Source organism: Rhea americana, unplaced genomic scaffold (genome assembly GCF_003343005.1).
Source record: "Rhea americana isolate MKP2758 unplaced genomic scaffold, rheAme1 scaffold_31, whole genome shotgun sequence".
Classification (NCBI taxonomy): Eukaryota; Metazoa; Chordata; class Aves; order Rheiformes; family Rheidae; genus Rhea; species Rhea americana.
Genome location: NW_028186435.1, coordinates 6145395 through 6157865, shown reverse-complemented (window position 1 = coordinate 6157865; position 12471 = coordinate 6145395). Strand labels below are relative to the sequence as shown.

The 12471-nt window shown below is 37.6% G+C and overlaps 1 protein-coding gene across 1 annotated transcript in view; it reads left to right on the top strand.

Annotated features, from left to right (window-relative positions):
* Positions 1 to 12471, top strand: part of DTNBP1 (dystrobrevin binding protein 1) — a 77185-nt gene that overhangs the window by 63811 nt on the left and 903 nt on the right. The window contains exons 8-9 of the mRNA XM_085310058.1: positions 6694 to 6849; positions 8852 to 8995. Of these exons, the coding sequence (XP_085166184.1) occupies positions 6694 to 6849; positions 8852 to 8995 (300 nt within the window). The remainder of the gene's footprint in view (positions 1 to 6693; positions 6850 to 8851; positions 8996 to 12471) is intronic.

The following is a 12471-nucleotide window of genomic DNA, read 5'->3' as shown; positions in this document are numbered from 1 at the left end:
TCTTTTTCTTCTTTTTCTTCTTTTTCTTCTTTTTCTTCTTTTTCTTCTTTTTCTTCTTTTTCTTCTTTTTCTTCTTTTTCTTCTTTTTCTTCTTTAGAAGAAGAAGAAAATTTCAGAGTAAGACAACAGTTAAACTTGCTTGTCAGGTAACTTAAAAAATAGCTCCTTTGCAGAGGTGAAACCTCTGCTTTTCCTTGACTAGATTAATTCTGGGCTAATTAATTCTTTCATATTCTGATGCAGTTTATAAAAACACTTAGTTACGAGTTCTCAAGGAATGCCTAGTCTTTGAAAATTTGATTAGGTAATCCTATAACTGAGATACTTTTGTGAAGAATGAAACCTTCATAGAAAGGTTGTCAGACAGCAAATCTCATTTGCAGTTTTATATATCTTTTCCAACAGAGATGATTCTCTTTCATTTTGCCTATCTCTTTCACTGTCAAATGAGTCAAGACTTAGTTTTCTGATTGTAGTTATTTGAATAGGCATTTGAAAAAAACTTTTTTACTATGCAAAGAAGTGTGTTAAATGAGAGTTTTAAAACAATTACATTTTGTAGTGTTGCTGGTTTTGGTTTCTCTTCTATTTGGATCACAGACTAATGCATCTATCTGATTTTTTTTTTAAGTTTGCTAATAGTCTTCTCCCACTTCTCAGCAAAGTATAGCAGAATACTCGAGTGAACTTCCTTCCTCATGTTATCAAATGTTCTCTAAATTGCATCAAATATATTTCAAACATTAGTGAGACAAATGGCGTTTTTTGAAGCACTCTCCAGTATCTTATTTTGATTTTCTAATTTCTACTGAAAGCGGGTAATTCATGAGGCAGTTTTAAGTATAAAATATGAAGTTGTTTTGTATTTTAAAAGTTTCTTGTCTGTCTTACATTATTCTTTTTTATGTTTTTATCATTCTGTTTTTGAAGGCTCTCAGTGAACAGCCAACTTACTCCTAGGAATATAAGGTTTTGACAGTATGTCTCACACTATTCTTGTATCCAAATTAGGATGTGGTAGTCTAGATGGGTGGACAACCAGATGGGTAAAAAGCTGCTTGGACGATTGGGCTCAGAGGGGAGTGGTTAAAGGGTTACGCTGTAGCTGGTGACAGGTTGAGTACCGCAGGGCTCGATCCTGGGACCTCTCGTGTTCAGCAGCTTGATCCGTGACCTGGAGGAGGTGACAGAGTGGTCACTCCTAAAGTTTGCAGCTGTTGCCACATGAGGGGGGACTGGTCGATACAGGGGGCAGAGCCACTGCCCAGAAGGACCTAGAGAGGCCCTGCAGGAACCTTACGACATTTGGTAGGTACAAGAGCAAAGCCTCACGCCTGGGTGGGAAGAGCCCCCGCAGCAGGACGGAGGGGCTGACAGCCAGGAGCGGCTCTGCAGAAAAGGCCCCAGGGGTGGTGGCAGCGAGCGCGGCAGGAGCCAGCAGCCTGCCYGTGGCAAGGAAGGTCGCAGCATCCACAGCAAGCAGACCGAGGGAAGGGGTCATCTCCCCTCCTCAGCACTTGTTGGAMCACATCTAGATACTGTGTTGGGTTTTGGGCCCCCCAGTACAGGAAAAACGTGAATAATCTGGAACATATTCAGTGGAGGACCACTTAAAGCTCTGATATCCTTAGAAACAACAAAAATCTATCAGAAGAGTACTTGCTTACATTTTGTGGTCTATCTGAATGAATCTACAAAAAAACCAGATGAACTGGGGGGCAGGTAGGGGGAGAAACAGGCTAAGCTCCAAAATTCATCCAGTTTTTTTTTAGTGTGTACCTTTCTCTCTGTAGAAAAAGATACCTATAAACATAATTATTGCACTGTCCATGGTGTTCGGTCTATTAATCAGAAGCTAGTTATTGTGATACTCTGCACTGGAGGTAAACTCTTGTAYTAAAGCACAGCTTAAGTGACAAAGTGAATGCTGGTTAAAATTGAGAGTGCTGACTGCCAGTACTCCTTTCAGATAATTTGTGATTTGACTTGGAGAGGCTGTTCTCAGTATTTATCAGTACATCCTGCCTGCAGTAAAAGTATTGTCTGTTTTTATTATATTTTCTTTTAGGTCACAGTTGTTATTCCTACGTTATTTTCAATTATTTTTTGGGGTAGCCACAATCTTCATATCCCCACTGTTTTATTTTAGTACAGTCTTTTTGATGATCTGGTTCAATTTTTTTGATGTAACTTCAGTTTCTTTTAAGATATCCTTAAATAATAGAGTTGTTCAGTCATTAACTGATTGCATTCAGTGCCTTTTACAGCCACCTACTGCATATAAGACTTAAACATTAAATCTGCCTGGTAGCAAATCTGTAAGCAAGATCTTAAGTATATTTGTCCTAACAGCAAGTTATTCATATAGCCTTTATATCAGAGTTCACCCAAAAGATTAATTTTGAAGAGAAATTATTTACAAGCAGAGTGTGAGAGCAGCACTGCAAAAAGTATTTCCCACTGTCTTAAGTACTGCCTCAGGGATTTGAAAGGAGAATTTTCTTTTTTTATATGAACTTGAGCCTGACCACTTTATTGATTCTAGCACACGAGAATTATWAAGTAATATAATTGAAAGAAAGTAAACTAATTGGATAACAGTATGAAGACTCCAAAAAGCCATCTTGGACAGCTTGACCTCTTCCACTTTCACGTTTTTTCTTGAGACATGTTAGCAATCTGAACCAGTGTTTCCAGTTGCTGCTTTTACTGTAGTCATTCTTTTAATTTGTTCTATTTGTGGCCTTACTTATTCACCATATCTGCTYCTTGTGACTAGAGAATGTCTTAAAAGTATAAAATGGTCACTCGCATTGTTTGTTGGATAGAACCTGTAGTGATTTGGGCAGAAGTTTTAATCTGTAGGAAGTGGCAGTCAGGTGAATGATACCAGAACATGGTATCCTTTACCCTTGAGGTGTGTGGTTATAAGCTACTGTAATTTRTTCCTTTAAAGTTTGGATTCTTCTAGTCTCTTATTCAAACGCTAAGATGTGTTTTTTTCTTTTTAATAGAGCTTATTTGTAAATAAAAATATTTCATAAAGTCATTTAAGAAATAATCTATCCTGAAGTTCTTACTGAACTCCTACTACAAGATTAATTTATTACAGCATCTGACTAGYATATGTTCTGAATGCAGAAGAATATCAGAAATGTAAACCAAAAAAAGAAAATGTAACTGTTGTACAAAGAAATAATATTGGGTTYCTAGTGTTGTCATGATTTCTAAGTGCGTGGCCCGTTGGCACAACKACATGGTGAGTTCTTCCCAGAAAGAAGGCTGGAGGAGTCAGGAGGGTGTATCCATATGGAGAAKCAGTGCAGTGAAGGAGATGCTCTGATGCACTGATGTTTTCCATTGACCTTTAAGAACTCGGGACCATCTTTGGACTGGTGCAGCTTCCCAGRGCCCATGGCTGATGCAGGTAGCAGCTCAAGGAGCAGAAGCAGAGGACAACTAAAGCTTTAAGCTACTCTGTCATGCTCGGCTGTTTGGGGAGTAAGACTAGCTGATAAATCTTCACCTCGCTAGAGGAGGTGAGGGCACTGTAGCATCTCGGTAAGACTGCATGTGCCCAGACCCTGCTTCTGGCAAGGGTGACCGGTTCTGTCAGCGACTTCCATGCTTCAGAAGGTGTGACGTGGCTGCGTCGGATCCAAATGCAGACAGGCTGAGGGAGGCAAGGCAAGGCTAGGCAGGGAGCATAGCTCAGCAGTGTGGGCGACTGAAGAAAAYGAGTTTTTCAAGTTTTGTGGAAGAGTGCTGTCTCTCTGCTTAGGCTTAGGAGGAGGCAGGTGTAAGCCACGCGGAGGCTACAGGGGACACGAGCTGGGCGTTGCCCATGGTAGTGGTGGCAGCGGGGCTGTTTGTGGGGATAGTGCAGAAGGCTGTACCTCAAAAAACTGAGGTTCCAGTTTTTCCTACGAGTTTTGTCTACTTTTTGTTCTGTTCTCTTGAAAATCATTGCTAGTTTAGAACTGAAACTAGCTTGTGTCTGGGTTATCATGGCAATTCTTGTAAATCTGCATCTGGTTGTGAGTTAATGCTTTTTTTGTAATCTCTTTATTTCTGTGCATGTAAATGTGATTGTACTTTGAATTAGTAACTGCGTGTATTTCTCAGTCTTACGGTGGAAGGAAAAATTTAATAATATTCTAAGAAGTGTAGGTCAGGTCTCAGAGATGTCCATACGAGTTCATGGATGTACCTGAGCAGTATATGACAGCATATGGTCTGCATTTCTGTTTTTCTCAAAACTCATTTAGTGCTGGCTCTGTTCAGTGTTTTATAAACTTTCATATAAAAGCTACACTTAGATTACGCAAAATGGAATTATGAATAGCTTTGTAAAAGAAAYGATACACCTTACCCTTGTTTTCTGTTTTCACGTTTACCCATTAGCTTCATGTAGCCATCCTCASTGTTACTGACAACAAACAGAAACCCCGAGCACAGCACTTTGCTTTTGCTTAGCCAAGCACTTCTTAATGTAACTAGTAGAGTGTGAAATTACACAACAAGGTTTTTTATGTTAATTCCCTTTAACTGAGCTTGAAGTACAGACATACTGCAACTTTTCAGTTAGAGTATTTTGAGTTTGATTAGAATATGTCAGCACAGCACGTGATTGTTATCATTTAGCTTTGGCCAGGGACAATTTCAATAGTTAATAGGATATTTTAGGCAAAAGGTAAAAATACAGCGGTGAAGTCTTAAGAAAAAAAGTCATATAAATTTCATGTGTTGCTTGGATGATACTATGTCTATTTTTAGGTTAAAAATACCCTGAACTACCAATATAGAGTGCAAAACTGTCAGAAAATATTATGGGAAAGACAGGAAATTACTGTAGTCAGTGAAAGCCGCTGGCTTGTATTATTACAATTGAATAGCATTTCTGCATCATACACAGTGTTATTAATAATTGCTTATCATTTGGAATCATAATAAAGTTTTACTTGTGAAATTTGCTTTAAGAAAAAGGTTTCAGCTTATTTACTGATGGTTTAATGGATGTATAGCATGTCAATCCAGTTTTATAGCTCCTTTCTGCAACTATCACAGCATGGTTGCTTCTGTATATGAACTATGACCATGACTATGACCTTGATGCAGGCTACAGAGTGAATTACTGCTCGGTAATGTTTTTGCCTGGTTTAATGAAACATGTTTTGCATTTGGATAATAATCTCCATGAGTGGTAAATGCTTTTAATGAATTCTTTATTTTAAAATACCATTAATGTAACATTTTCCCTGAAAGACTGATGTGTTGCTTGTCCTAGAAAAGCTTATGCCCTTTCAGCATTTATCCATATGGATGCCATATTCTAGCTGCATCTGTCTGATGTGTGAAAGCTTGGAATCTTTTTAGCTAGCAATATTTGGAACTTCCCCTAATGGGCAGAACAGCCCAGAMCAGCAGCTCTTCTCACCGTCCTCCTCCCTTTCCCATCAACTGCTCAGCTGGCTAATTCTTTTTTGTTGTAAGCAGGGAGCTCTTGAGGCCAGTTCAGAAAAATAGACGGAGAACTTGGAAAGTAATGTTTCCAATTTATATATAGTCCTCCTAAAAAGCATTTCTTTCCTAAAGCATCTTCTAATCGTGTTCTAACTCAAGTTAATACTTCAGTAGCTACCTGATYGTTTTATTCTAGGAGATCTTAGGAGTCACAAAACATGCTAGTCCTTTTCCTGTGGTCAGCCAGTGATTCCTACAGTGCAAAGCAGGAGAGAGAGGATCATCCAATGACAATTTCAGTGTAATTTTTGTTGTATTGTAGAAATAAAGAGGAACTCCTAGAGACCCATCATAGATATTTTTAAACAAATTTAGTTGTCACTACATGTCTGCACAGGCAGGCTATACARGCTGGCCCTTTTTATTTAGTATCACATTAGTAATTCATGGCAGTTGGCTCTGCTTCTTTGGTGTCAGTATCACTGTCATCATCTGGCATATTTTTTGCTGTTATATACAGAGAAGACCTTGTATATTGGTATTAATGACTGTGTAGTGTTGCCTTTGAAAACAGTACCATTTACTTATAACACTGGTCATGCTGACTCAGGCTGTCTTCACAATTTCTGTGGATACATAGCTGCCACAGAGCAAGAATCTTCTTGAAGGTATTTTCCAGTCTATATGGAGACTGAAGAAAGTAAGATTTATACAGGTTTGTGTAAATATGTGGGGGTTTGCATATACGTAAATACATATGTATACCCCCATATATGCATACATATGTATGTTTTCTTTTGTATTATTGATGGATCATGGTATCAATGTGCTGCAATATTCAAATCAAAGTTACTAATTTTGTGYGTATTATGTCTGCATAATAGCAGAAACATCATAGTTTTTTTTTGACCCCCCTCCAGAAGAATTCTGAAGTYCTGGTTATTGATAAGTAGTTCATTCAGGTGTTTCAGTTTATTCAGTTCAGGAAATCTGCATCTTGCCTCAAGATAGATAGTTATGATGTCACTTTAATGGTGTCTAATACAATATTCTTATCCTGTCAGTTCTAAAATACAGTTGCCAAGTGCAGAAGCCTCCTTTAACAACAACCTGTTTTAACTGTCTGTAATAGTAGTCTGGCAGTATTGACCTTACTCACCAGCTTTAAAATTCTGAGTTAGAGGGATRTATACACGAGATTTTATTTGTTTGTTTCTGTTTTATACTCAGCTGAGCTAGATGCTGAACATGCCCAGAAGGTTTTGGATATGGAACACACCCAGCAGATGAAGCTGAAGGAACGTCAGAAGTTTTTTGAAGAAGCCTTCCAGCAGGACATGGAGCAATACCTTTCTACAGGATACTTACAAATAGCAGAGAGACGAGGCAAGTTTTAAAATACCTTCTATGTAGTCCACAAACACCCRACTTAAACCCAGAGTGCATTGTTTAGGGGCCAGTCAGCAACAGCTTTAAGCGCTTACAGCTGAAGTATTGCAGTGCCTGAATTTTTTGATCGTGTCTTCTTTGATGGAATCCAAAACTCAAGATAGACTTTTAAAGCAACATTTGGGTCCCAGGGGAGTTAGGCAGCTTAGAAAATCAGTCAGACAGACTCTCTGCTTGCTGTTTGAGGAGTTGTCTGAGAGAGATCAGTGGAAATGCAAAGCACTCAGGTGCTGACTGGAACAGCACACTTCTATGCAGCTGAAGAGTGCATCCATCTCTCTGAAGATATGGATGTAGGTGGCTGCTTCTGTTCACTGGTGTTGCAAAGCCTAGGATGCAAAGCCAGGATGACCAGGCAGGATGACAGCAGATGCCTCTTAAGAAAATTTTAAAAGGTGCAGACAAAGCTCAGTGTTGTCTTTCAAAACAGTTTCCAGATAGCGGCTTTTTATATTGTCTATATAATATTCAGAGTACATGATTAGAACATGAGAGAKCTAGATTCAGCTCTCTCCATATTATAAAATGATTCAAGACTGGCATCTTCCTCCTGATTACAGGACAAGACTGCTGTAGACTGTAGAAACTTCTGTGTGGGAGGTATACCATCTGTTGGGCCGAAAAGAAGGGATTGTAGGACCAGAAAGCAAGCAAGCAGGAGGTTATGTTACACATGTAGGAGGGAAGAATGTAGGGAATCTGTCCGTGCTCCAAGACCAGTTCTGCTGTCATTTGAAATGTTAGAACAGGGAATACAATCCAAAATTTCCATTTCTCTGCGTCAGTGCTATAAATGCTAATCTGCAAGATGTGCTCTAGCTTTGTTTCTAGGACAATCTTATGGGAAGCAACATATGTAAGTTTTGAAATCCTTTGCTCTGAGGAAGGAATTGAATTTGGATTGTCCACTTTCTGTATATATAGTTCACTTACCCTTAAAGTGGGCAGTGTCACTACTGCGACTTTACACATTGCTTTGTTAGAGAGATGGGTACCTCATTTTCTAAACTTTGCAGAATAATGCAGAACCTGCAGAGATCGTATTTTTAAAGAAAGATTTGAGCCTCCAGTATGTGTAAGAGACAGAGCTGTAATATATTTGGAAAAAAAATGGTAAGATTACAGGATTTCACCTCAGTTCACATATGAAGGCTTTTAATAGTGTGATTGTTAAACTTATGTAGACTGTTAAATTGTTAATTACAATATTTGATATTACAAGTATAGCAGCTGGACTTAAATTTGTGTACTTGTGTACCTGCTCTGTGTGTATCCTTTTTTATTCAAGGAAGATGATGTTCATCCAAGTATTTATTTCCCATGTGAATTGTAGGTATTATCCTAAAAATAATGAATAGTTTGTTTATGTGTGAAATGTGATGTGAAATCCTTATGCTGGGAGAAGATATTGGCATCAGCTTAGGCTTTGCATCCTATTGTCACTTGATAGAAAAGATTGAAGAAAGAAAAGGAATGGCTGTTCTCTGTTAACATTAATATTAATTTTCTGAATTTTCATGTTCCTTTTATATGGACATTTAGTGAGCGTGTGCTTAAATATATTTCTTCTCTGTTAAAAAGACCTTTAATTGAAGAAATTGGAGGAGCGTTGCAAAATGCAAAGTTTAAAACTTGGCCCCTGGGCCTAATCTTAGCATGTTTCTGATAGTATTGCATTGTAAACATTATTGCTAAAAATGTGTTTTACAAGAGCAGTGATGGTCGTTAGTTTTGCAAAAAAAAAAAAAAGGATTGCACAGAGAACTCTTGGCTTTGGGCTGAGATTGCTGCTGAGCAGTTATCTGATGTGAGTGTGCTCATTCCTTAGCTAGTTTAATTCTAACAAATACACACAATTATAGTAGCTATTAAAGCTTTCATAAGTAATAACATCATGTAGCTGATTGTGAGTTTGCTCACTGCACTGTTTTCACTACAGAACCAATTGGAAGTATGTCTTCCATGGAAGTGAATGTGGACATGCTGGAACAGATGGACCTAATGGACATGTCTGACCAAGAAGCACTTGATGTCTTTTTAAACTCAGGAGGCGAGGACAATAATATGCTTTCTCCCATGCTAGGTATGTTACTAGTAATGACAGTGTGCTTACAGACAAAGTGATAAATCAACAGAATTGCTTGTATGTGTAATGGATGCTGTTATCTCACAAAACACTGTACTTTACATAGATAGTAAAAAATACTCAATCAGCTTTGAAAAGGTTAAAGTTAGTTGCAATATAGAAAAGCTTGCTGCAAAGCTTATGGTCATGTGTCTTTTTCTATAGTCACTATAGCTTCATGTCATTTTTGTCACGATATGGCTAGGTGATGAGTTATATATTGCTTTCTGGTGTAAGAGAAGAATCTGCTTCTCCGGATCTTTGATATGAAGTTGCTATGGGATGCCTTAACAAACCAAACATGAACAGAAAGTTAGTTTGTTGAAGTTGGGTTTGTGTTTTTGAAAATGCTTTCTTAGATTTTGTCTTAAAGTTGGCATTTTAAAATACATCTGGGTCAGCTTTGGCCAGCTTTGTCATTTGAGATTGTTAATGAGATGTTCAGCAACCTGACTGAACACAGTGGTCCGTATCTAATACCTGAAAACGTTCTGGAAGCTTGAAARAGTGATTCTGATAGTGCAGCTCTTTATAGCCTTCTTATTGTAAAGTTAGGTAACTTGGATAAAATTAATCTTAATGCAGAGGGTTTATTTGTGTTGTGATGAACAAAATCAGATTTAGAATTTGGCAAGCTGCAGCATGATAAAAAATATGCTCRTGGCAGACAATTAGTAATCCTGGATACTTATGCACCAGGGAAATAATTTTTCTAAATTAAAAGCTTATTTCAGTACTAAAATGTCTTTTCCTAAAACMACCAAAATAACAAGTAATGAAGAAACAAGACACTTTACATATCACAAAATCAAGGATAGAATTTAAAGAAAAAAGTGAAGAATATCATGGGGTAATTTTCTTCTGCCCTATGTAAAAGTGATTGTTACCTGCTGTGAACATGAAAAACTTACAGAGAGTAGTCAATGCATACTTAACCACCRAGGTTTCTAGTTTCTATTGCAAAAGATAAATTCACATGCCTGGCTTTAGGTAGGCATTCCATTCATGGCTGTTGATCATTGTTTGAGCGTGCAACTTACTTATTACAAGATCTAGGACTGTTTCCCCTTGTTGGATTTCTAACAGATGCTGGACAAAGAGGTTTCATTTCTCAGCTTAATCTTCCAAAAACAGCATAACTGGACTATTTAAGGAAGTGTAGAAACCATTAAATGCAATTGATTTTTTAAAAAATATTAGCTTTTAGAAAAGCTACATTATTTTCTGCTGTAATAAAATTATTTATTACAGTGTATGTATAAATGTTGTGTATAGATTTTATATTTTATATTTTGTATATTTTATATCTTTTTATATATATTTTTTAGTATATACATACATATATATATGTGTGCACACCCTGTAATATAATATGCTAGTGCTGTAATGTTCTYGCACTTTAATCTTAGCAAAGAGGCTGGACAGGTTTGCATCAAGACTTACTCCCCTACAGATGGTACTACTATAGTGTTACGGTGTTGTGAATCTTATTTTTGTGGTTCCAGATGATTCATTTCACTTTGACTTAGAAAGGATTTTTGTGCTTACTTAAGGGACCTTGCATTCTAGTATCAAGTCAGATATACACTAGTCCTCATTCTCAGAAAAGTGAGATGATTTAAACACAACAATTCTTCATTTTGCTGTCAGTGGAGAACTGGGTTTGTCAGGGAGAGATGTGTTTTATAATTTTACTGACCACCACACAATGCAGATAAGTTATTCTAATAACTGGTAAAAACAAAAATAAGTTCAAATTTGCCTTGCTATAAATTGTGCTACTTTATGGGCATTGGTTTAGCAACTTTTCACTACAGTCTGCAAATTACCTAAAAAGCTTATGCACCTGTGCCACTCTGGAACACTCCTCCCTTGTGCATTCAGTTTTAAGTAAGGTCATCTATGCATGCTGGTGTGCACAGCATAATGATAGATGTCTTTTAAAACAGTTCTGTGTTCTGATAGTATCTTTGTAATACCACTTGTGTTCAGTGTATTCTTGTATTAACATGAAGAAGCAACTTAATAGACCGGCTAGACATTCTGAACTGACAGAGTACGTTGGAGTGGCAGGGTGTWTTCAGTCCAGACTTTTGAATGTTGTACTGTGTCTTTATGGACTTCTGTTTAAACTAGAGATGTGCTTAATGCACGTAGACCTGTGGAGTTCCTGTCTCCCACAGAGGCTAGGGCAATGTCACGTACAGGGCTACTCACTGTCCAAGTTTAAGTCCAGAATAGCCCGTTTCAAGAAATGTGCCTGAGCAACATTTAGCATACCTTACAGTGTCTCGTACAACAATCTCCTGTTGCTCCCAAATGCTATTGTTTAAAAACATTTTTTTTTTTAATCAACACTGGGATGCTTGRTAAGACCCGTGAGAACAATGAATTGTCCAATGCTCTGAAGCCAGCCTTAGCAGAGGTGCAGGGCACAGTGATCTGCTCATTTCCATCTGTCCCTCTTGAAAACATATTTTACAAATTGTATAAAATCCCATTGGATTTTTAAGATCATTTTCTCACTAAGGTTACTCAGCACCTAAGTAAGTCAGGTCCCCTAACTATAGAGACATACTTGCCGGGCCTAGCAGATAAATAATAAAAGGGCCCTGTGGTGGATTGCATGGAAAGAGAGTTTAGATGTCTCCATTTTCCATTCTTACTTTCAGGAAGTGTCTAAGGAAGAGACTTGAAATTTGAAATCTGACCCTTAAACTGCAAACACCGTTACACTGAATTTGCTTAGGAAAAAAATGTCTTTTTGAGTAAGAAAGAGCAGACGGAGTCTTAAAAATACCGTTTCTGTGCACTTGAGCTATGATACAGCTTTACCAAAGGAATTCTTTGATACTTCAGGCAAAGTTTTGTTTTGTTTATGCATCTTTGTTCTCAATCAAAACGGGAGATTACAAATATTACCAATATTGCCTATCTATCTCTTTTAGTTAGATTTTTAAATTTCAGTCAGGTTAATTCATGTCCTTCTGTTGGACAAAGCTTGTTAGGAGGATTTTTCTACTGGTGATGACTCTCAGCAGATGCTGAACAGCCTTYATCAAAAGTCAGAATTAGGAGGATTAAATGGTCTTGGCTAAGAGGCAAACTATGTCATCAGCTATGACTCTTAGAATCAGGACTTACTTAATAYTTCTGCTATCTAAGCTTATTTGATCTAAAGTATTAGAAATACTAGAAAGAGAGACAAACAAACATACAATCAGACCCAGACTAAAGCAACCTTRTGGCCTAAATTGGCTTGTGAAAAGCCAATAGGCAGCTTTGTATTTTGTTTTGCTGTCTTAGGAGATTTTGCAAAAGCAGCAGAGCGGCCTGAATGCAACTCACGAGCTCGCTTAATGTACTGACTTACCAATTTATTTGTTGAGCCACAGCTTGATTTTTCTTTTTTTTTTTTTTCTTTTTCCAACTCT